The following is a 24,882-nucleotide window of genomic DNA, read 5'->3' as shown; positions in this document are numbered from 1 at the left end:
GGTACAATCTGCTTGAAGATGCTGTAATTTTAATACAGTGCAAGCTTTATTCTGTGGCTAAATGTTGCAGCATAAAAATAATGTAGTGGCATAGTATATTGAGAAGAAAGAACGTATTTTACAAATGCTCATGACTGCTTTTGGGTAATATGTTATATTTCTGATTATAAAATTAAGATGTTTAAAACATTTCCATTAATGTGCATATATTCATTCACTGAGAGAAACACTAGGTTAAAGAGATAGTTCACCCAAATATGAAAACTGTCAACATTCCACATACTATGGAAGTCAATGGGGACCAGAACCTGTTTAGTTACCCACATTCTTCAAAATATCTGCGTTTGTGTTCAGTAGAAGAAAGAAAGTCATACAGGCTTGGAACAACTTTAGGCTGAGTAAAGAAAACATGCAGCGTGTATAAACGTGTAAAAGCAAATGCACTGCATTAAAACTGAATGTTGTGTAATAAATATAAATACCCACTGGCATTTCATGGACAGTAATCAACATTGAAACTCATATGCAGCCTTGGTTGTCAGAAAAAAATGGCTACTTCATAAATATCACAGCAAATATTCTTTAACGGAAGTTTTGAGATCACAGTTCAATCAAAATACTGGTAAACAGATAAAACCTCATTGATGCCCAAAACAATGTTCTAATCAAATAATAACAGACGTACAAAGTCTCTAATGCTTTAAAATAAATGAATCAATAAATGCTGAGCAATAGCACATACTATAAAGGTACAGGACGTACAATATGTTAGTTAGTTGTTATATTAGCTTCTCTGAAAGAATTATGTTCTATAAACAGACGTGGCATTAGTGCACTTGAATATACAGAATAAACCATTCTCCAGCGTAAATGTCCTCATGAAGCTGAGTCTGCATTATATTTCGGTTTATAAAATCTTTGCAAAAGAAAGAGTGATGCAAGGTCCATACAGAGCTGTCTGTATTGTAATGCGATGAGCAGCAAGGCTGGGGTTTCTGAGCCATCGTTCTACTGAGTTCTGAAGCAGTCTTGACCATTTTTCCATTCCCGTCTTGCCGTTTTCACAAGCAGTCTCGGCTGAAACCTTTCTACGGTAAGCCCAGTGCAGAGGACAGGTGCAGCAAGCCTCTGACTGTTCACGCAAATTTCTTCTTGGTTGCAGTGAAGCGTTCCATGTACTGAAAAGACAAAGATTAAAGCAAGTCATTATATGACTATGCAAGAAAGAAAGAGTATAAAAAACTATTTTAAAATGTCTTTTTAATGTAGATTGGCATTAGGCTCCTAAATCACATGCTTAAGACTGTTTAGAATGTATGCTACGGGTCAAACGTTTGGAATAATTAGGATCTTTTTCATGGTTTTGAAATGCGATCTTGCTTACCAAAGCTGCTTTTTTTCCACAAATACAGCAAAAACAGATATATTATGAAATATTATTACAATTTAAAATAACTGCTTTTTATTGTTAAATTCTAAAATGTAATTTATTCCTGTGATGGCAAAGCTGAATTTAACAGTGTGTCACATGATCCTTCAGAAATCATTCTAATATGATTATTTGATGCTAAAGAAACATTTCTTATTATTAGCGATGTTGAAAAAAGTTTTTTTTTCTGCTTAATATTTTTCTGGAAACTGGGTTACACTACCATTTAAAAGTTAGTGTAATTATAAATGATCTGCTCATTTTGGAAAATGAAACCTCTGCTTATAACATGATTGTAATAAACATTTTAATGTGAAAATCAAACTCGTAAAGCTTTCAATTGATGCCCTGTTTACACCTGGAAGTAAGATCTGTTTTGGGCGAACTAATAACAAGTGGACTAACTAGATGTTTAAACTGGGTTCAAAATGTTTTGAGATTTAATCAAACTTCATTCAGAATCAACAACACACACACACACACACAACGTGCACACACACACACACACACACACAAAATAACATAACATCTACAGTGTAAACAGCACTGCTTGAAACATTAAAATTGCTCTTAGATTAATAAGGGATTATATTTGGAGGAAATTATATTTGTCATTTTTTTCTTTCTCTTTTAATCCCTGGTGTAAATGTGACAAGTGTGAAACAAGAATAAATCTGAATTGAACTGAAGTGAATTGCTCAATTCAGAGCTAGATTTCAACAAAAAAGTATTATCTCTTCGCCGCTTCTAAAATCCTATTACACCTTGCTGAAATGTCTGGTTAGATTTTGGGGGATTTGACGGTTTCAAAAACAAATAATTAGACCAGTTTTGTTTTACATTCAAACTTAAACTGTGGTATTTTCCATCTTGGAAAAACATGTGATATTTATAGAAGAGGATGAGACACGCAAAACTGACTATTAACACTGGACCTGGAATCTAAACTAAAAAGAAAAACAAAACCATTTTTATGTCTTCTTATAAAAGGCTTTAGAGCTATAAGAGCAGTCTAAACTGACACAAACTTACTTTATCATATCCTTCTAGGTCACGCAACATTCTAACTTCAAAGAGGTTGCCCTCCACGGACAGCAGGGACACCTGGGAGTCTGAGAGGATGGAGAGGGGGATAGAGGAGATCTCCAGACAGTTCTCCTCCAGCCGTAAGACCTTCAGTCTGGGAGCACGAGACACCTCTGGAGACAGGGTAGAAATCTGAAACAGAACAAACACAGCACAAAAAGTCACCCTGACACATCTATACCATGACATTTCCTAAACGCAATAAACTAAAAAAAACTCACCTGGTTCTGATTGAGGTTGATTTCAATGGCTTGCAGTTCGGCCACCTCTGCAGGAACCACCTGGATCTTATTCTTGGACAGGTCCAGAACATCGAGCTGGCGAAGGGTGCAGAGTCCACTAGGAAACTCCTTAAAGCGATTCCCAGACAGGCTCAGGGTCCGCAAAGACTTCAGCTGACCCACCGATGACGGAACCTGATTCAACTGGTTCCCATTTAAAATAAGAGTCTCCAGCTTCTTGAGTTTCCCGATGTCATTTGGTAGACTGGCTATACACGTAAAACAAACAAACAAACAAAAAAAACTAATGGAATGCTTAAGGGTTCATATCATAGAATACAGGCTCCTATGAATAATATGACTTTGATTTATTATGTAGACACTACAGTAAGAAATGTTTAAAATGGAATGCTTAAGGGTTCATATCATAGAATACAGGCTCCTATGAAATAATATGACTTTGATTTATTATGTAGACACTACAGTAAGAAATGTTTAATGAGCAACAAATCAACATATTAGAATGATTTCTGAAGGATCAGGTGACACTGAAGACTGGAGTAATGGCTGCTAAAATTCAGCTTTGCCTCACAGGAATAAATTACATGTTTAATATATATATTCAATTAAAAAACTTATTTTAAATTGTAATAATATTTCACAATATTACTGTTTATTTAACACTATATTTACTGTATTTTTTATCAAATAAACACAGCATTGATGAGTATAAGACTTTCAGAGACATTACAAATTTTAATTATATTTATATATATATATATAATCTATGATCAATTTTAAGTGTTTGTGTTTTTCAATTAAATAAAATTATCATTTATAATTACTTTTTTATATTTATATTTAAATAATAATATTTAATGCTTATATTAAAATGACAATTAAATAAGAAAGATGAACACAAATGAATCAGTGAAGGCCAAAAACTGATTTAAAAATAGGGAAAACTTCAAAGAAACATTGGCCAATATAAATCTTCCCCCAACACTCATTACAAATTATTATAAATTCTTATTAGCTATTATGAAAATGTTTGTCGTCAACTTCACAAAAATGGGCCATTTAGAAATTGTTCACTATGCATCAATTTGACAGGGGATTACTACTTTGACATGCAAAGATGTTAGCCAATCACAACAGAGCTCATTTACATACAAAAGCCTTAAAAGTACAGAAGCAAAATGAGCATGTTTAATTCTAAGGGACAAAAAATGAGCAAAATAATTATATAAAACTATGTTTTGATTGCAAAACAAAAACAAAAATAAAAGTGTAGAATGATAAGTTTATCTTTATGTTGGCCATATTTAGCTATTTGTGTACACTTACTCAGTTTATTGCTGCTTATGGTGAGACTCTTGAGTTGCTGGAAGCCTCCTATGAATGCTGGAAGCACCTCGATTTTGTTGTTGGACAGATTGACTGTCCGCAGGTTTCCGGTGAGTTTCTGCAGCTCCTCTGGGAACTACATAAACAGAGACATGTGAGCTGTTAATAGTCCATGAGGACATTGTTGCTAAGTGCATCAGAGTGGTGAATATGATTACGACAAGCCTATTAGTACCTCTGTCAAACCCTTTCCGGTCAGCTGAAAGACTCCAGTCTTCTGAGATGTTTCCAAATGAGCTTTGAGCGCATTGTTCCCCATTTACAGGATATGGATGCTGTCAAATTTGATATCAGGAAATCCACTGGAAGACTAAAATAAAGTTAGATAAAAAAATAAAATAAATAAAGTTAGTTAGTTACCATGGTTATTGTGTAGTGACCATCATTTAAAGGGATAGTTCACCCAAAAATAAAAATTCAGTAATTTACTCACCCGAGTTGTGAGTTTCTTTCTTTTGTTGAACATAATAGAAATAATTATATTGTAATTATATTAATTATATTGTAGCCACTGACTTCAAGAATTTCATACAAGTTTGAAACAACATGAGGGTCAGTAAATGATGACAGAATATTCATTTTTGGGTGAACTAACCCTTCAACTCTTACCGTGGTTAGATTAATACAAATAGGGTTTCTACAAAATATAACAGAATGAGTTATGAAAAATAGCAACTTAAACACGGTTGTAATACACATTTATTAGATTCATTCACTGACTCATTCACAAATTATTTAGTAAAAATCTACTTGAACATTTAAGCTAAAATCTTAGTTATAATAGTTGTTACCATAGTAAAAACATAGTAAATAATATAATCCAGATGACGTAATAATTTCTGAGCTAAAAAATTTTTGCAAATTTTGCAAATTTGGAATATTAAACAGCTTTGCAGAGCTAAATATAATCTTTCAGCACTTTAGCGCGAAGTCTAATCAGCGAAGAGCTGTCAACAATCTGAACATGCGCGACTGAAAACCATGTAATTCGGCTTAATATTGCATATTATTTCAGAGTAATATTTACCTTAGCCAGCTAGCTCGACTGGCTATCTGTAAATCCACAGTTTGACAATGTGTACAGCAGGAAAAGTTGACAGAATCCCGTTGGCTGGAGCTAAAGAACCTTCTTTAAGCGCTTATAAATGTGTAAAACAGTAATAAAATATTATCGGATGGTGATCTAAGGTGGTGATCAAACGGTGATCTAAGGAACTTTGCCCATCCCAGGTTGATGTTTGTTTATGTAGAAACAGACAGATGATTGAGGCTCTTGCGTGTAATTGCACCTCCCATCCGCTGGCTGGCGGTAATAGACAATGTATCCTCCGTTTCATATTCTGTATATCGCCACTTAGTGGCTTGGCTGTGACACGGCCATGATTTTTACAGTCACTGTTACAATACATCTAAATTTGCCATGCATTCATGTCACGCATTATCAATAATTGGTCTCCCTTATAAAACGTCCATAGGGTTGGGGTTACCATATTTAAGTGTAGCCTACTCCAGCTATTATTAATAGCCTACGTTAAAATAATAATACATTATCTTATTCATTGCTCTGTTCATAAATAAGATTTTTGCAAATTTAGACTAAATTAAGTTTACAGCAGGAAAAGTTGACAGAATCCCGTTGGCTGGAGCTAAAGAACCTTCTTTAAGCGCTTATAAATGTGTAAAACAGTAATAAAATATTATCGGATGGTGATCTAAGGTGGTGATCAAACGGTGATCTAAGGAACTTTGCCCATCCCAGGTTGATGTTTGTTTATGTAGAAACAGACAGATGATTGAGGCTCTTGCGTGTAATTGCACCTCCCGTCCGCTGGCTGGCGGTAATAGACAATGTATCCTCCGTTTCATATTCTGTATATCGCCACTTAGTGGCTTGGCTGTGACACGGCCATGATTTTTACAGTCACTGTTACAATACATCTAAATTTGCCATGCATTCATGTCACGCATTATCAATAATTGGTCTCCCTTATAAAACGTCCATAGGGTTGGGGTTACCATATTTAAGTGTACTCCAGCTATTATTAATAGCCTACGTTAAAATAATAATAAATTATCTTATTCATTGCTCTGTTCATAAATAAGATTTTTGCAAATTTAGACTAAATTAAGTTGTCAGACAATTCTTTACCAGCTACTTATGTTAGATGATATTTCATCAAAATGATCTACTCACAAGAGAAAAAACATGGACTTTGCACATCATATATTTAAAAATTCTATGACACTAAACTATAGAAAACACTTCAACTGTATGAAGCATTCAGAATAACTCTGATTTAGTTATGTTCTTTTTGGATGACATTGGTGGCAATGATTGTTGTAGTAACAACAAATAATATTGTCTATAACAGATACTATGGTTACCATAGTGAATGTTTGTCAGGGCTGTACAGTGTTGAGTGCCAGAGACCACATCCACGTCCTGACATGTGGTAAAAGATTTAAATTAGAAGATTAGAAGATTAGCAATTGTTGCTATTTAGTTACTTTATTATATAATGACTAGTTTCTCTCTTCTTACTAAAGCATCAGTAAAAAAGAAAATTGCAAAAAAAAATGCAAAAATTGTACATTTAGTTTAAGGGTACCAAAGCTTCATTGTGGCAGTACCCATAAATGTACAACTTTTTACCTTATTTACTTCTAAACGGTTTATAGTAGTAGGCTACCTTATAGGTACCTATTACTATTCTAAGATACTAATGCACCTTTTAGGCATAGATACGATAAAATTGTTCCCCAGTTTTTCTCCAGTGACAAGCTATTGCACACATATTCATAAATTCATAAAATGTTAATGGTCAATTATTAATTGGTCAAATACAAATATCAAAAAAGTTTTTCAATGTTTTATTACTCTTTTTTTTACATAAGTGTCTGCTAAATTAATAAACATAAATATATAATAAAACTGTAATTCAGGCACTATTTTGTCTACAAAATAACTTAAAATATAAAAATTACAATACACATTACAAATTGCAATACACAAGTAAAAGCACAAGTCTCAGCTTCATTGAAACAAGTAATTAAGTATATTGTAACATTGAAACAAACAAGATATTTTAGGAGGTTTTGGTCTGCACACACTTACAGCCCACTATTACTCTCGCAAAAGTTGCACTTAAGCATTTTTTTGTCTTCCGTATCCTGTTTCAGCAACAGGGTATTCTGATAAAGATTTAAGAGACAATACTGGTGTCTTGTACTAGGGAAGTCGTGGCCTAATGGTTAGAGAGTCGGACGCGTAACCCAAAGGTTGCGGGTTCGAGTCTCGTACCGGCAGGGATTGTAGGTGGGGGGAGTGAATGTACAGCACTCTCTCCCACCTTCAATACCACGACTGAGGTGCCCTTGAGCAAGGCACTGAACCCCCAACTGCTCCCCGGGCGCCGCAGCAAAAAATGGCAGCCCACTGCTCCAGGTGTGTGTTCACGGTGTGTGTGTTCACTACTGTGTGTGTGCACTTTGGATGGGTTAAATGCAGAGCACTAATTCTGAGTATGGGTCACCATACTTGGCCACATGTCATGTCTCTTTCTCTCTTTCTTTCTTTTTCTATAATCTGTGTTTAATTCAACTACTATATTTGATAGAAGTATAGTAGAGCAGAGGCAGTTAACACGGTATCTCAGAAGATTGGCTAATGTTACACGGGGTCACTTTTTGAGCAATGTTGCCATCAACGGGCAAGCAGGAGAAACAGGGCCCACAACCGATCTAAAATATCCAGATAGAAATTTGTTACCTATTCTCAATGGGAAACTGTCCAAGAATCATTGCTCGAAAAAGTTTCCCGGCAAAATTGCTCAAAATGTTGCCCCATGTATCATCAGCATCAAAGTTTTGAACAAACGTTCTTCCAGTACTGTAAGCTATCTGGTCTTTAAGGATGTTCTCAAAACATTAAACAAAAATTATTTACGCATCATTCATAGAACCCTCCCCAAATGTTTAGTTTAAACATTAAAAATGTTAAAAATGTTAACTTTTCTTTGTTGTTGTTGTTTTTTAAACTTGTTTCAAACTGTTCAGAGAAAATTCAAAAGTAATGTTCCTGTATGCTTGCAAAATCATAAAATGGAATGCTCCCTTCACATGCACATAACCAAGAAAAGTATTTTTAAACTATCAGAGAACGTTCAGAATTTTTTTTTTGTTTGTTTTGTTTAAAGGAAACATTAGCAAAATATTCTTAGAACATATTTTTATTAGCTGGACAACATGTTTTTTTTTTTTTTGGACATTTCTTTATTTTATGGTTTTTCAGCAAAACCAATTACCATCCAAACATTTTTCGGAAAAAAAAGTGTTACGATGTTTAACTAATGATCGTGACAGTGATAGATAAATGTTATGATTAATAAAAAACTATCAAAAACATGCTTAAATATTTTATTAATACTCAATACATAAATATCATAAGTGTCTGCTAAATCAATAAATGCAAATATTTAATACAAATTTAATTCAGGAACCTTTCTTAAACGATGTTTAACTACCTCAAGACTGACAGAGAGTTCACAATAATGATCGTGACAGTGAAAGATAAATGTTATGATTAATAAAAAAAACTATCAAAAATATGCTTAAATATTTTATTAATACTCAATACATAAATATCATAAGTGTCTGCTAAATCAATAAATGCAAATATTTAATACAAATTTAATTCAGGAACCATTTTGTCTCCAAAATAACTTAAAATCTGTTAAAAGTCGCAGCTTCTATAGGAACAAATAAATACGTTCATTCTAACATGGAAACATACAAGTAATTTTAGGAGGTTTTGGCCCACACACACGTACAGCCCACTATTACTCTCTCAAAAGTCGCCCTGAAGCACTTCCTGTCCTCCGTATCCTGTTTTAGCACCAGGATCTCCTGATAAATGGGCAATGAGTTCAGTCTCGTATCCACGCCATTGGGAAGGGTGCAATATTCTGAATTGCACTGGGCTTCAAAGATGACCTGTGGTATTCTGCGTGGTGAAAACTTCGGTCTGAAAGCAGAGAAAACAAGAAGCTATAATTGCTCTGAGACAAAACCCACAGAACTAACCAAGACCTGATTGTCTTTGTTTCACACTGATGTCACATGGCCTGCTGTCTCTTAAAAATGCTTACATAGTAGCCATGACAGCTAGCTTGATGTTAACCTCCCAAACAATACATCTGATTCCTGCTACATCATCAAACTTTGCGTATGCCATGAACTTTAAATGATTTTCATCGACATAAAACAGATTTAAGCATCATTCTACCTCTGTAATTCTAAATCGTAGTACTTTTTGATTCACTTATGAGTTTGGCGAATGGATCATTTGTTTCTGTGACTGTGTAACTCACATCCAGGTCCATGCAGATAGTGAGCGGTTGTGGATGTTGCCATTTCCCTTTGCATCTTCATCCAGAGAGGCATGAAAGTCATTGGAAATCGTCAAACTAGTGTCACATATCTTTTTCTGCCCTTGTTTGGCAAATGTGAGGTTCGCCAGCACACAGCTCAGCAAAACCTGAATTGTAGGTGGGGGGAGTGAATGTACAGCGCTCTCTCCCACCTTCAATACCACGACTGAGGTGCCCTTGAGCAAGGCACTGAACCCCCAACTGCTCCCCGGGCGCCGCAGCAAAAAATGGCAGCCCACTGCTCCGGGTGTGTGTTCACGGTGTGTGTGTTCACTACTGTGTGTGTGCACTTTGGATGGGTTAAATGCAGAGCACTAATTCTGAGTATGGGTCACCATACTTGGCCACATGTCATGTCTCTTTCTCTCTTTCTTTCTTTTTCTATAATCTGTGTTTAATTCAACTACTATATTTGATAGAAGTATAGTAGAGCAGAGGCAGTTAACACGGTATCTCAGAAGATTGGCTAATGTTACACGGGGTCACTTTTTGAGCAATGTTGCCATCAACGGGCAAGCAGGAGAAACAGGGCCCACAACCGATCTAAAATATCCAGATAGAAATTTGTTACCTATTCTCAATGGGAAACTGTCCAAGAATCATTGCTCGAAAAAGTTTCCCGGCAAAATTGCTCAAAATGTTGCCCCATGTATCATCAGCATCAAAGTTTTGAACAAACGTTCTTCCAGTACTGTAAGCTATCTGGTCTTTAAGGATGTTCTCAAAACATTAAACAAAAATTATTTACGCATCATTCATAGAACCCTCCCCAAATGTTTAGTTTAAACATTAAAAATGTAAAAAATGTTAACTTTTCTTTGTTGTTGTTGTTTTTTAAACTTGTTTCAAACTGTTCAGAGAAAATTCAAAAGTAACGTTCCTGTATGCTTGCAAAATCATAAAATGGAATGCTCCCTTCACATGCACATAACCAAGAAAAGTATTTTTAAACTATCAGAGAACGTTCAGAATTTTTTTTTTGTTTGTTTTGTTTAAAGGAAACATTAGCAAAATATTCTTAGAACATATTTTTATTAGCTGGACAACATGTTTTTTTTTTTTTTGGACATTTCTTTATTTTATGGTTTTTCAGCAAAACCAATTACCATCCAAACATTTTTCGGAAAAAAAAGTGTTACGATGTTTAACTAATGATCGTGACAGTGATAGATAAATGTTATGATTAATAAAAAACTATCAAAAACATGCTTAAATATTTTATTAATACTCAATACATAAATATCATAAGTGTCTGCTAAATCAATAAATGCAAATATTTAATACAAATTTAATTCAGGAACCTTTCTTAAACGGTTTAACTACCTCAAGACTGACAGAGAGTTCACAATAATGATCGTGACAGTGAAAGATAAATGTTATGATTAATAAAAAAAACTATCAAAAATATGCTTAAATATTTTATTAATACTCAATACATAAATATCATAAGTGTCTGCTAAATCAATAAATGCAAATATTTAATACAAATTTAATTCAGGAACCATTTTGTCTCCAAAATAACTTAAAATCTGTTAAAAGTCGCAGCTTCTATAGGAACAAATAAATACGTTCATTCTAACATGGAAACATACAAGTAATTTTAGGAGGTTTTGGCCCACACACACGTACAGCCCACTATTACTCTCTCAAAAGTCGCCCTGAAGCACTTCCTGTCCTCCGTATCCTGTTTTAGCACCAGGATCTCCTGATAAATGGGCAATGAGTTCAGTCTCGTATCCACGCCATTGGGAAGGGTGCAATATTCTGAATTGCACTGGGCTTCAAAGATGACCTGTGGTATTCTGCGTGGTGAAAACTTCGGTCTGAAAGCAGAGAAAACAAGAAGCTATAATTGCTCTGAGACAAAACCCACAGAACTAACCAAGACCTGATTGTCTTTGTTTCACACTGATGTCACATGGCCTGCTGTCTCTTAAAAATGCTTACATAGTAGCCATGACAGCTAGCTTGATGTTAACCTCCCAAACAATACATCTGATTCCTGCTACATCATCAAACTTTGCGTATGCCATGAACTTTAAATGATTTTCATCGACATAAAACAGATTTAAGCATCATTCTACCTCTGTAATTCTAAATCGTAGTACTTTTTGATTCACTTATGAGTTTGGCGAATGGATCATTTGTTTCTGTGACTGTGTAACTCACATCCAGGTCCATGCAGATAGTGAGCGGTTGTGGATGTTGCCATTTCCCTTTGCATCTTCATCCAGAGAGGCATGAAAGTCATTGGAAATCGTCAAACTAGTGTCACATATCTTTTTCTGCCCTTGTTTGGCAAATGTGAGGTTCGCCAGCACACAGCTCAGCAAAACCTGAAAGAAAGATCATTATCTGTTATTATATTTCATTAAAATCAAACCATTTCTGAGCGGAGGCCTCTTTTCGTCACCATATATTACATTTAAACTTAATCTAAAAAGTTTTAAGATTAATCTCTAGTAAAGCAAGCATATAGTACTAGCATAACTATTAGCATCGCTAACAGAGTTAAACTACTGAATGTTTCGGTCATCTCACCATGTATTTAGCGTTGAAGAAGCTCAGAAACATCTTTAATGCCCTCTTCTTATTCTCTTGCGGTGTGAAAATGTTTCTCGTTCACCTCATCTATTTATGCAATGCTTGATCGTGATTGCATAGATAATATGGCCTACCTCTGACCTGGATTCCCTCATCAGATCAATTGATAGGTGATTGCTGCTATGTTTAGACCTGCATTTTTCCTCTCATTGCCAGTAATCTGATCTACGGATTAAAGATCAGTCTATGTTGGCATTGTTGCAGATCCATTTCACCGAATTTCAGTGGGGAAAAAAAAAAAATGCTGAATCATAATAATCAGGCTTTTGGGGTGAGTTATCAAGATTTTGGATTCTGTTCAATCTTTTAGTCACGTTTCAGAACTTTATTTGGTTGTGTCTTGCGTTAATTTCATGCCAGTTTAATACACTGAAAAATGGCTTTGAAACAGTTTTCACTAAGAAATTGCTAGTAAATGTCACTAATAATTACAAAGAAATTAACACATTGAATATAGTCACAGTGAAATAGTATTTTCTTTAAAAACATACAATAGTTTTATTTACAACTATGAAAATCTTTTTCTTTATAGTGACACTCTTGCAAGATGTTCTTAAATGATGAATCAATGTTTTTATCTGGTCTTTGTGAGGAAGGCTTTCTACAGTCATCCTAATGTGCCAAATGGATGAATGCATATATTTTCCTATTAAAAATAAACATGAATTTCCTGCTTTCTAACTTATTGAGAAAGCACAAAAGACCAGCATATGTTACACCTTGCTTGGATGCTTGTTTTCTACCATGGTTGGTTGGTTTGCACCCATGAGACAACTAAGTCAAGGAGACCACCTTGGTGAACCAACTACACCAGAAAGACTTTGTTGGTTGTTATTTAAAGGGATAGTTCAACCAAAGATGAAAATTCTTTCATCATTTACACACCCTCATGTTGTATAACTTTCTTTTGTGGAATAAAAAAAAAGAAGCTATTTTGAAGAAAGTTGGTAACCAAACTGTTTTGGTTACCAATGATGTCCATTGTATAAAAAGATACTTCTCAAATGATCTTCTTTTATGTTCCATAGAAGAAAGAAAGTCGAAGTTGAAACAAGATGAGGGTGAATAAATGATGACAGAAGTTTCATTTTTGAGTGAGTTATCCCTTTAATTTTTACCGGATAGCTTGTCTATTCTTTCACCAAAGACAGGCACTAACCCAGCTAACAGGGAACTTTGCTTTACATTATGGCAAGGTTCTCTCAAAGTTATGGACAAACATTCTTCCAATAACATTATTAGAATGTTCATTCAAAGTTATCTGGTCTTCTCTAATAACATTCTCAAAACGTTAGCAAAAAAACAAAACATTATTATACATCATTTATGGAACGTTTTTCTGAAACATTTTAGTTAGATGTTCATCTAAGATGGTTTAGAGAACATTCAAAAGAAACATTATTAATAATAATGAATAATTAAATGGAACGTTCCCCTCAATGTTGTCTCTATAACGTTCACGTAACCAAGAAAAAAACGTTTTTTACACATATATAAAACTGGACATTTTGAACATTCAGAGAACATTCAGAAAGAACAGTTTTGTAATCTTAACAAAACGTTCATATTTTTGTTAGCTGGAAACCTGGAGCAGGGAATTTATGCTGGTTAGAATATTTAACCATTGCATAATGGTCAATTCACATGCACATCGTTGAAACTGGGTTTGTTCTTTCCACAAATTAAACTTTTTATATGCAAAAGAACAGAATGTACAGTAATTGTATAAAGCTGTAAATTGAAGGTTACAACATTACTTTTACTCACTGTCTTTGCATTATTCTCATTTGATTCAGATCAGTACTGAACCAAAACAATGCATGAATGAACAGGCTATGCCAGTGTATCAACAAATATTTGTAACTATATGAATAAGCGAAAACAATGAAAAAACAATGCAATGCTCTCTTTATCAAATACATGCCAAATATCAAAAACAAAAGTTTATCTAATAGATTATCTAAAGTGATCAACTATCATTAAGCTATCTGCCATCTCAAAAGTCTTTCTGGAAATTCCGTCATGCGAAAGCATAAATGCAAAATGTTAATCATGCTTATTCTTATATAGACGCTGTGGCTGCTATGTACTGATGCATGGGAGCTTATCCCAGCATCAAAGTGAGAAGTGCTCTTGATAGATTGTTTTCACTGATACAGTGTCTCCATGTGGTGAGATCTATAGCATCTGAGCACTACAGTGCAAACCGGCCTATTTTCACCACCCACATAACCGTTCACATTTGCAAAGACAGCTCCTTTTTTGGTCAGTATTCTGAATTTGGTGTCTTTTTCTTTTATTATCAATTTTTTTGTCATTTTATTATATATAATGTGAGTTTGTTTGGAAAAGTGTGTCTTAAAACTAACATTTATAGACAATAAAAAAATGAAAATGCTTCATTTAGGAATAATTAAGCAGCCATTCAAAAAGTATGAAACCACATTTTGCAAAGTTGACAGTTAATCGGTTTGAGTGTGTGACGTCCATTAATGGGCAGTTTTATCATGGGCACCCTGTGGCTTAACCCAGAGTTATGTCACCATCATGCCTTTCTTTGATGTGGCAGCTCCCAATGCGGGAATGTAGTTTTTTTTTTACTTGCTTTCAAATTGATGACGAACCACTTACACAGTGAGCGGAAGCTACTCTGCAAATCACTGACCTCATTTTACCATTCTGCTTTTGATGAAAGGAAAATATAGCGAAGATCTTTTGAGACATATCAGTCAGCCTTGTATAATTTCACCACAGTAAAATACATGGGCCAAAATAAAACCATTAGCATGACCACTGTGACGAAATAAGAGTATTACTAATTGCTTTAATAATAATAATAATAAAAAAAGACTTATGCTTTGAGCTGCTTATGCTTTTTAGTTGAACTTCATCACTGTCTAATTCAAAGAAACATGAAACTTTAAGGTTCTCTCCCAAGTTTGTGATTAATCAGCTGGCAATGTGAAATCAAATATTCACAATATGCCTTCAGTAGTAAAAATCCACACTGTAAAAAATTACCGTGAATTTAACGGTAAAAGCTGTTATTTATTGTGCGTTAATGATTGTTCTAATTATTCTGTACACTGTAAAAAAATACCGTGAATTTAACGGTAAAAGACTGTAAAAATGCTACAGTAAAATCCTGTTAAATGGTTAACGGTAAATTCCCCTACTATATACGGTGAAAAACTGTATTGGACATTACATGTATTGGACATTAATTTTACGGTAGTATACCTTATTTGGAAGTGAAAAAGACCGTATAATTTACAGTGAATAACTGTAAATTGACATTCCCAGAATTCCCTGCGTTATATTTCAAATTTGATGTTTTTTTGTTGAAATAACTATGTTTCTTTTTAGTTTTTTCTTATCAGTTTTGTATATTAGGGTTGTGCGTTACACCTAATGTTGTTAATGAATGTTTATTGCATTATTTCAGTTTCATGTGTGTTACCATGATGGTGTTTGGTGTTTGTGTGAATGACACTGTGCACCTTCTATATATGTTATTATTTAAAAGCTGCTTGTGATAGGCTTTGATTCATCGTGTGACTTTCTCATCACCACCTGCATTTGGTGGTTATCAGTGTATTACAAAGGTACAAAACAGATTTTAGTACTTCAATAGGTTGGTATATAATAACATTTTATCAGTTAATGTTTTTTTTTTTACAGTGCAGAGTAGGATGTGGAAATAATCTCACAAGTGATGAAATTGTGAAAATGATGCAACTAATACGTAGCGTGGAAATTTAGGTTATTGATTTCAGCTCTTTTAAAGATTCTCCAAATCTGTGGTCTTATGTGGGTCACTATAAAAGCCCCTGTTCCTGGACGTTGAGTAACTGAACTCATTTTCATGAGTAATAAAGTAGGAGATCTAAGATTCCTGAAGTAGGTCAGAGGCCTGCGTCACATTTCCAATGGTTTTAGGAAACATCGGGGGTTTAATGGTCTAAGATGATGAATCAGAGTATTTTTTAAAGGCATATTTCATCCAAAAATGAAAATTCTGTCACCGGCTTTTTTTAAAACAAATTTTAGTGGAACTTTTTTTTTTGTCCGTAAAATGAATGTCAGTGGAGTCCAATGTTTTTTAGACCTGAGCGTTCATCAAAAAAAAAAAATATATATATTCCTGTTCCACAGATGAAATAAAGTCACACTGGTTTGAAATTACATTACAGAATTTTCATTTTGGGGACACTGTCCCTTTAAGTTAAGCATTTTTAAATCATAAAACACAGTACACACTGAATAAAGTACATACAATACTCATTTTTGATCTTCACAACAAGAACACTATTGAAATGCTGTCATACTGTTTTAGGGGATTACTTTGATTGTATTACTGTCATTTGCATGTGCATCGCCCTCAATTCTGAGTCATGACCATGCGGCCTTGTCTTTTCCCCACAATCCTTAGAAATTTCAGAGTAGGAGAGGGTAAAACCGCAATTGCTCTGCAACTGATGCAATCGTAAACCAGCGCCGGTGGGAAACTGTGCATCGGAGAGATGCAAGCCATTACAGACACTGGGGCGGAAGTCTCCAAGTCGATATGACTTTTTGCAAACTATGCCAATCGAGGTCGCTGGCATTAACAGAAGGCAATGTAGGAGCTGACGTATAGTGGACAGCATCATACCCAGCAAGAATTTATTTCATCATACTAATATATGCCTTCTGATCTGAGTGCTTATGAGACGGCGGTCAATGAAAGTAGGTTATGTTGGTATGTAATGGTTGCTATGCTAAGATGCAATAAACACAATAATATGTGGATACAAAATACACAAATACACTAAATACACACTTCAAAAACACAAAATGTATGAATTTCTTTGCATAAGATAACAAAACATCAAACAAATGGCATTTATGTGAAATAAAAAGACTTACTAAACTTACTATTTTACCAAAAGAACCATAGTTCAAAATTAATTCAAAAAGTATTTTCTCGTAGTAAAACGTTAGTGGAATGGGTCCATATGACATCAATGACTTCATACATCCACTAAATATCACTTTGGGTCCAGTTGGTTAAATTTAATAACAGGCTCAGAAAAGCGTGGAAGGTCATTTCACCCATGGGACAATAAATAAAAATGGTAATTGTAAATTTTTTGTCTGACAATTCAGACTTTTTTTCCTCGCAATTGTCAGAAATGAATTGAATTGTGAGATATAAACTCTTCTGGGAAGAAAAATCGGAAGAAGACTCAATTCTGAGAAGAAAAGTTATTATGAGAATTGTGAGATTTAAATTAAATATTGCAAGAAAATTGTGAGACAAAAAGTTTCAATTACCTTTTTTTTTAAAATTCCATTGCAGAAACAAGCTTCTATATAATTGTGAGATATGAACTCAAAATTGAATTCTGAGATTACCTCTCACAATTCAGACTTTTTTTTCTTAGAAATGCCAAATTGTGAGTAAAAAAGTCAGAATTGTGGGGTAAAAAGTAGAGATGATCTTTTTAATTGTTTATCCTGTGGTGGAATCTAGTTCCATAGGGTGGTAAAATGCTGTTAGTTCTGAGAAAATCTCTAGAATAATTTATTTGCATATTGGTACCTTATACAATGAAATTAAATATTGTGTATTTATGAGTTCTTAATATTTAATATTTATTTAAAACCCACTTGTCAGCCACATATTGGCAAAAGGAAATAGCACTGTGATTGTAGTGACACAATGCACTCAAAGTGATTTTTGCTGACACATTGAATATGACAACATAAAATACCATCAAAGGGTAGAATTCAACACAGGAAGTTCACCTACACCGCCGAGAATGCACGAACAGGCCTCTCTATATAAACTGCACATGCCACTTCAAATGTAGAGCAGCAAGACTTAAGACTGACAGAAGACATCAGAAAAAAAACTAAAAACAGGTCAAATGAATGCAACTATGTCATCAGCGCTAACCATCCAGTTCCTCATGGTGAGTATTGCTGAAAACGGCGAACTATTTCCTAAGGATTTTTGTTGCTCAAGTCGCAATGCTACTACGATTGAGTCTGAAATGACAGTGTCTGTGTTTCGCAGGTGGCTTGTATGATGGGGCTCGTTTTAATATCATTTGGAGCTGAGGGGGCACCTTCAAAACATCTTCAGAAGAAAGCAAACCACAGGTCATCAGAAGAATCGCATCCATCCTCATCATACCGGTTGATCTTGGATCCTGAATTCAAATCCTCGGCCAACCCGATCCATCCAATCAACAACGACTCCATCTCTCCATGGACCTACACGTAAGACCTTGTCTTATAAACCCTTAAAAATAAAGATTCTTTATTGGCATTGAAGAAACTTCAAGATCCATGGGACCTTTCCATTCCACAAAGTGTTCTTTATTGTGGAAAAAGGTTCTATGGATTATTAAAATATTCTTCACACTAAGAACCGTTCACTGAAAAGTTCTTTGTGGAACCCGAAATGGTTCTTCTATGGCATCACCACCAAAACCCCCTTTTGGAATGTTAATTTTTTAATTTGAGTTATATGATTTGATGACGATTTCAGTATCATATCCACATACACTTGTTTATTGCTTTTATATAAATTGACCCTTATGACTGATTTTGTGGTCCAGGGTCACATATGACTGTTGCAACCCGCTAACCTAAAACTTCACATGATTCATATTGTTTCATAGGTTTACACACGATGACAGCCTGTACCCTTCTAGCATCGCAGAGGCGAAATGTTCGCTGACTGGATGTTTGCTAGAAGGCGCTGAGGATTTCCATTCCAAACCGATTTACACCCAAATCATGGTCTTGAGGAAAATTCGAGGAGAAAAGCAGAACTACTCCTTAAAACTTGAGTACAAAACCATCGCAGTGGGATGCACCTGCGTTCGTCCATATGTACAACATGTTTAAAATGTGGGACCTGATGGAGTTACAATACTATCGATTTTTGATCATTAGTGTATTACAAATCCAGAACGTAAGGCTTAAGACTTATGACTTTATAATTTATTTATGGTATCATATACATGTTTGCAAAATGTAGGATATATATTTATGTTCATGATATTTTATGGATTATATATTTGAGATTTTTCTGGCAATAGAAGAATTCGATCTATCATCATCATGATTTTTGGATAAGGAGTTCAACCCTTCATCCGACTTGATCCATCTAATAATCTAATTTATTTATGTCATTACATGTGCTTTCAAATGTAGGATATTTATTTTCACTGGATTTTCTTATTTTTATTTTATTTTGTGCCAACTATTTATTTATTGATCCAAATGGGTTTTTAATGTTATGATTGATGCAATAAATAAGAAAAAAAATTACAAATATTGTTCTGATGGTCTATTTTTTCTATTTGGGAAAAAAACTCAATCAATAATGAGAAAGTCACAAGGATAAAACTATACCAGCAGTCCTTTAATTCCCTCTGCCTCTAAAATATATCACAATTTCTGTACAGAATTATACAGCCAAATCAGACACCAGCTGATCATGAGGCAAGTGAACATATGTACAGCAGCAAAAGCTTGAGCAGTTTACCAAAAATAGAGCCTTAAAGACAGGACAGAGGACAAACTGACTGCATCCACAGGGGCAAAGTACACGAAACCGCCCAAACACTCAGAAACACACAGAGTTACCACTCACATTCACTCTTTTTTGGCACTAATGGCATACAAGCTCATTGCAGAAACAAACACATCTCTGCGTTTCTCAGATTAAGGTAGTAAAGATTTCATCACAATCTTTGCTGGCCAGCCAGTTCTGTTCATCTGACAACATGGCCATCGTTCCTTACAATGATATAGCGATATCATAATCAGGTTTCAGAGTCATAATCTCTTATGATCCAAGCTAATAAGCTCAGCGTGATAGTCAGTCCTTTGGTGAATGGTCTCCCATATGATCAGCATGTGTTGTGAGAAGATCTCAAGGCACCTGGAACATAAAGTTCAGAGATATAGCAATTAATAACAGGACAAAAACCACACGGTCACACACCAAATGGCTTTTCACAAGTTTTATCAAGTGTACCACGGCATGCAAGCATTAAAACGTTGATTTCGGCCACATTCAATACACTATTTGTTGTCAGGTAACTAACAAATATTCTACTAATGATTCTTCCAAGAAACCAACACTAAGACACATAAATGCAAAGCCAAACTACAGTACTAAGTACACATAACCACACTGAATGACAATGTTACAAACAGCTAATTCACAGCAGTACAACACAAATACACATCTTGGTAGTTTTCATCTGTTTTGTCGTCCGTTATTGTTATCCCATCAGTACATGCAAAGCCACTATTAAAGACTAAAGGGATGGATGATGACTCATGAAGTTTTTTTTTTTTTTACACAGTTTGGCGGAAAACAAATCAAACGACTTTTTCGCATTTTCTAATTGATTCCCAATTCAACATCCATGATATACAGTGCTTCGCCTGGCAGCAGACAAGAAGAATCTTTAGCTGCAAATATCATATGATAGGCCTTCGAATCATTTCCAATTCCAAAAACAGCCTTTCTTAGCATGACTAGGACCTGCTAGGCCTTATTTGGTTGTTTTTCTTGAAAATTCTGGACAAGAAATGCTCTTGATTCATATTATTCTACTGCCAGTCCAGCTCTATCTGTTCCTTGTTTTTCCTCACCTCCTCAGCATGCTTGTCCTGGAAAAACACAAGAAAAAAGAAGAAGAACTATTAAATAACAGCTCAATCTTAACTCTAAAGTGTTTAAGATTTGAAAAGATCTACCTAGTTGCACCAAATGAAATTGCAAAACTGATGCATGTTTTCAACATTCAGATGGTCTCGCCCCCTAAAAACTCATGCCATCGGTTGAGCATTTTATTACTATATTGGGCTGCTCAAACAAACATATTGCAATTCCATTTTGTCCCACTAGTGGTGCAGAAATAACACACTGCACCTTTAAAAAGTAGAACTAGGTTTGGATGTCAAAATCCACCGTACCTTCTCCTGAAGACGTTCCAGCATGGCAGCGATGTGGGCCTCCCGGTTCTCTTTGTTAATCTCCATTCTTTGCTCCAGCTTTTCTTTGGCCATCTTGATGAAGTTGTTGTGTTCCTCTATGGCTTTCAGGGCCACCTCTCGTTCATGCTCTCTCTTCTCAGCCAAGTGCTTCAGAAGTTCAGCTTCCTGACACTGTGGAGATAATGCATTTTATGTAACTCAATATGAGACTCAAATATAAGCATATCCATTATCGGTACTGTTGCATTATCGATACTTAAAATAAAATATAAATATTAGATTCAAAAAAAGGAAAATTAAAATGCTGCCTCTGCAACTAAAAAAAAAAAGTTGAAGTTGAAGCACTAAAGTTATTAAAACTGAAACTGAATAATTACTAATTACTGACATCAACTAACTAATTGATACTGAGAGTATCCTCCACAAAAAACATCTCTGTTCCTTACCTTTCTTCTCTCTTCAGCTGCATCCAGTTTCTTCTGGATCTCTTCCAGTGAGGGGTCTCTGCGAGGCGGGAAAGTGGGATGGAATTCCCTCTGACCGTCAAAAGATGGAGGTCTGAGGATGACCTCAAAGGCCTGGCCCGATGACCGCTTGTTTAGCTCGATCACCTCCATGTCTTTAATAATGCCCAGGTTGAGGTCCACAACATCTACAACAGAAAATCAACAATGACTGATTTGAAGGATATATATTAATGCAACTAATTTTAAACAACTTGATTTGGAACTGATGTGAATACAGTATAATGTTCCATTTAGCTCCCTGGAATATGTAAAAACAGGGAAATCTGTCTGAAACGATGCAAGATTTTCAATTTGAGACCTTTAAAGGTGCCTTAAGGTACCTTGTGTTTTCTTGGTGGGCTTTTCCCGAGGCTCTGCTAGGATGCAAGAGCAGAAGAGAGACACTAGAGGGAGCTCCTTCATCTTCTCTCTGTATGCTGCAAAAGAGAGACAGAGTTATTTTGAGGTAACATCATCACATGTGCTCACACATAATTCCTTCAGCTCCATTAAACACTCCCAAGTTCACATGCGAACAAGCAGGTGGATGTACACGTACCTGCAAGAGTCATTTTTCCTTCTTCTGAGTACTCTGAGGCGTTTCAAACTGAAACGGATCCTACAGGAGAGAGAAACGATGATGTAATCAGAAACCATGTCTTTGTCCTCACATAAAGGTCCCACAAGGTTTAGCATCACAAGCAAATGTAGATTGTGAATAACAAGCACAAATCAAACCTTTAATTCTGATTAATACAAAAAATACTAAAGAAAATGATTTATTTGCAGTGTAAAAGAACCACACAGCTACAGCTAAGCACATAATAGTATGCATACTATATCTATTCAAATTCACAAAACAAAGCAAACAAATAAATTCAACCGTAATATACTTGCTGGCAATCGTTCGCAGAAGACAGCATGAATGAATTAGGTTTGTTGAGGGTTTATGATTTTCTCTCAGCCTACGCGCCTTCTCTATCAGTCTCTCTCGTTCATCCTGCCTCTGCCCTCGCTGTGCCCCCTCATTTCCCACGCTCACTATCGCTGCACCCGCTAACACCTTTGAAACTTTCTGACATTTTCAATGCATGGGCTTATTCTATAAAACATTTCAAAACCTTTAGGGGTCAATTGATAACATAAAAGGCAAAAATGTTGATTCTGTAGGCCATTATAGGACAATGCATAATTTTCTCTATCACACTGCATGCACACAAAGTGAAAACCCTCCTATTTTACTGATGCCATGCAGCAACACAGCTGATATAATAAATAATACATGCTTTGGTACACAACCCTGTTAGCACTGTCATTTACATTAGACAAATAAAAATTTCACATGCATTTGTTTGCAGCTCACAAAGCAAGTCATTTTTAACCTCCCACTGCCTTCTGATCGGAATAAACGCTTGCTGTTTTGAAAGCAAAGGAAGTGCTGCTCTATTAAGGGGCCGTGGCCTTTTGCACACCAACATACTACATAATCTCACCTCTCAGAACCACCCACAGCGCAGACTAGCACACTCACTGCAGGACCTCTAAGACCATTATGTATTCAAATAGCCTACACACTTTGCCCTACATCCCCTTTTTAAATTTAGCAATGCACTTTTTCCGCATAGCTATTTTTCACCTTGCACGAATATACAATGCACTTTGCACTACATACAGTGCACTTCTTTTCTTTAGACTAACGTGATTTCATGCACAATATCACGTGACCACGTTCTAAATTGATTCTGATATGCTATTAAGACTCTTAACAGTAGCAAATCCCCAAACAATCATGCTTATATATGCATTTATGCACATATATAAGTCTATTAACCTCGACTGCATGCTCTAAATCTTGCAAGCATGCAAATCTGCATTGCAACATAATCTAAGAAATGCCAAACTAGATTTCTGCGCTATTAAATACAGAACAAAAATAGAATTATTGGATCTTGCTATAGTGAATAAAACTTTAGTCCAACAGATCGCCAGTCTCCTTTTGTCCTGCAAAAGAATAATACAGTAAATAACAGATTATGATATGCAATATTACCTTAACTCACCAACAGTGTGCTGTGATCTTCTGTCAGAGTCTTTCCCTCACGTTCAGTCTGACAGTCTGCTGCTGTTTGGATGCTCAACCTGGCAGCATCAGCACCACCTCTGCTAGATAAAGCATGACATCACCTCCCAGCGCTGTGATTGGTCGAGAGGGATGCAGGCTCCTGATGGGCTGGAATGGCTGGGAGTGCAGATAGGGGGTGGTTAACTCTTTGTTGAAAGCTGGTTTCAGAAAAAGAAAGGGCATAGATTCTGCAGCTTTATGCAGAGGAAACATTATTTCTTCTTAAATTTTTAAATTAGGTAAAAATAATATTGAATAATATTAGTAGATTTTTTTTAAATTTATTTATTTTTTTGTTTAAGTTTTTTTTTTATGGAAAACTGGCTATTGGAGCTATCAAAAATAACACAAAGATTATTTTCATTTGCTTTCCATGTCATTCCTTAGCAATTAATTAATTCATTGTTTAGTTCATTTCAGTTTAGAATTTAATTACGTGCAGCATCGTGTCCTAATCCAGTTCTGTCTGGTTTGGGGAGCTGTTCGAAATGTCATGTCTAAAAACGGAGGAGGACAGGGATTTATGTGTCATGTTCTCACTCACTCATGGCTGGAGTCTTGCTGATGACTATGACACAGTAACCTTGCCAACATGCTCGTCTGGATACGGGCAGACCGGTCCAGTTTGAACAGTCTGTCAATGGCCCATCTGTTGCTCTGGTCCTGTGCCAAATCAATTACCTACTGGTGTTTTAACAATTTCAAAGACAGCTTGTACAACATTGCGTTCCTTTTATGAAGAAAACCCTGATTTTACAACCAAAATTATATTTAATATATGCATGTTGCATCTCTAATTTCAGGAATTCATAGTTTCTTGATGAATTTTATGACATTTTAGTATGGAATTTGTAAAAGTAAGGTGCACAGCTCTCGGTAAGTTACCAAAACCATAATAAAACAATAATCCCCAAGAAGCCGTGGTTTACAGTGAATTTATAACAGCTAAGGGGCGTTGTTAGCTGTTATAAATTCACTGTAAACCACGGCTTCACTGGGTTTATTGTTTTTATAAAATTGTTATTCCATTTACGTAGCAAGGTTTTACAAAATAAAACAAAGCAAATAA

General features: G+C 35.3%; 5 protein-coding genes across 8 annotated transcripts; 1 reads left to right on the top strand and 4 right to left on the bottom strand.

The window, feature by feature from the left end:
- Positions 1–427: 427 nt before the first annotated feature.
- Positions 428–5,967, bottom strand: LOC107729305 (leucine-rich repeat-containing protein 57-like). Of its 3 annotated transcripts, XM_016539775.1 has the most exons (7): positions 5,799–5,967; positions 5,171–5,269; positions 4,319–4,453; positions 4,084–4,219; positions 2,737–3,005; positions 2,462–2,647; positions 428–1,178 (listed from the first exon to the last, which is right to left on the bottom strand). In XM_016539775.1, exons 3-7 carry the CDS (start codon positions 4,400–4,402, stop codon positions 1,137–1,139), a joined length of 717 nt encoding a protein of 238 aa, XP_016395261.1. In that variant the 5' UTR covers positions 4,403–4,453; positions 5,171–5,269; positions 5,799–5,967; the 3' UTR covers positions 428–1,136. The 3 variants fall into 3 exon arrangements, with proteins under 3 accessions (XP_016395261.1, XP_016395260.1, XP_016395263.1); XM_016539774.1 differs by lacking the exon at positions 5,799–5,967 and having other exon boundaries at positions 5,171–5,431; XM_016539777.1 differs by lacking the exon at positions 5,799–5,967 and having other exon boundaries at positions 4,319–4,442; positions 5,171–5,431.
- A 2,917-nt stretch (positions 5,968–8,884) lies between these two features.
- LOC107729237 (interleukin-17A-like) lies at positions 8,885–11,146 on the bottom strand. The gene is made up of 3 exons (XM_016539668.1): positions 11,141–11,146; positions 9,513–9,679; positions 8,885–9,166 (listed from the first exon to the last, which is right to left on the bottom strand). Exons 1-3 carry the CDS (start codon positions 11,144–11,146, stop codon positions 8,944–8,946), a joined length of 396 nt encoding a protein of 131 aa, XP_016395154.1. The 3' UTR covers positions 8,885–8,943.
- Positions 11,114–12,164, bottom strand: LOC107729250 (interleukin-17A-like). Its single transcript, XM_016539683.1, has 3 exons — positions 12,114–12,164; positions 11,742–11,908; positions 11,114–11,395 (listed from the first exon to the last, which is right to left on the bottom strand). The coding sequence occupies exons 1-3, from the start codon at positions 12,144–12,146 to the stop codon at positions 11,173–11,175; spliced, it is 423 nt and encodes a 140-aa protein (XP_016395169.1). The 5' UTR covers positions 12,147–12,164; the 3' UTR covers positions 11,114–11,172.
- Positions 12,165–18,061: 5,897 nt separating this feature from the next.
- Positions 18,062–19,076, top strand: il17a/f1 (interleukin 17a/f1). The gene is made up of 3 exons (XM_016539765.1): positions 18,062–18,133; positions 18,238–18,443; positions 18,848–19,076. Exons 1-3 carry the CDS (start codon positions 18,089–18,091, stop codon positions 19,074–19,076), a joined length of 480 nt encoding a protein of 159 aa, XP_016395251.1. The 5' UTR covers positions 18,062–18,088.
- A 594-nt stretch (positions 19,077–19,670) lies between these two features.
- Positions 19,671–23,819, bottom strand: stmn4l (stathmin-like 4, like). 2 transcript variants are annotated; one of them, XM_016539763.1, is made up of 7 exons: positions 23,742–23,819; positions 22,251–22,310; positions 22,033–22,128; positions 21,632–21,837; positions 21,165–21,356; positions 20,841–20,858; positions 19,671–20,118 (listed from the first exon to the last, which is right to left on the bottom strand). In XM_016539763.1, the coding sequence occupies exons 2-7, from the start codon at positions 22,261–22,263 to the stop codon at positions 20,110–20,112; spliced, it is 534 nt and encodes a 177-aa protein (XP_016395249.1). In that variant the 5' UTR covers positions 22,264–22,310; positions 23,742–23,819; the 3' UTR covers positions 19,671–20,109. The 2 variants fall into 2 exon arrangements, with proteins under 2 accessions (XP_016395249.1, XP_016395248.1); XM_016539762.1 differs by lacking the exon at positions 19,671–20,118 and having other exon boundaries at positions 20,624–20,858.
- Between the last annotated feature and the right edge of the window lie 1,063 nt (positions 23,820–24,882).

This window comes from Sinocyclocheilus rhinocerous, unplaced genomic scaffold, assembly GCF_001515625.1.
Source record: "Sinocyclocheilus rhinocerous isolate Xijiao unplaced genomic scaffold, SAMN03320098_v1.1 scaffold1268, whole genome shotgun sequence".
Taxonomy (NCBI): Eukaryota; Metazoa; Chordata; class Actinopteri; order Cypriniformes; family Cyprinidae; genus Sinocyclocheilus; species Sinocyclocheilus rhinocerous.
The sequence above is the reverse complement of the archived record's forward strand: the minus strand, read 5'-3'. Positions and strand labels throughout refer to the sequence as shown.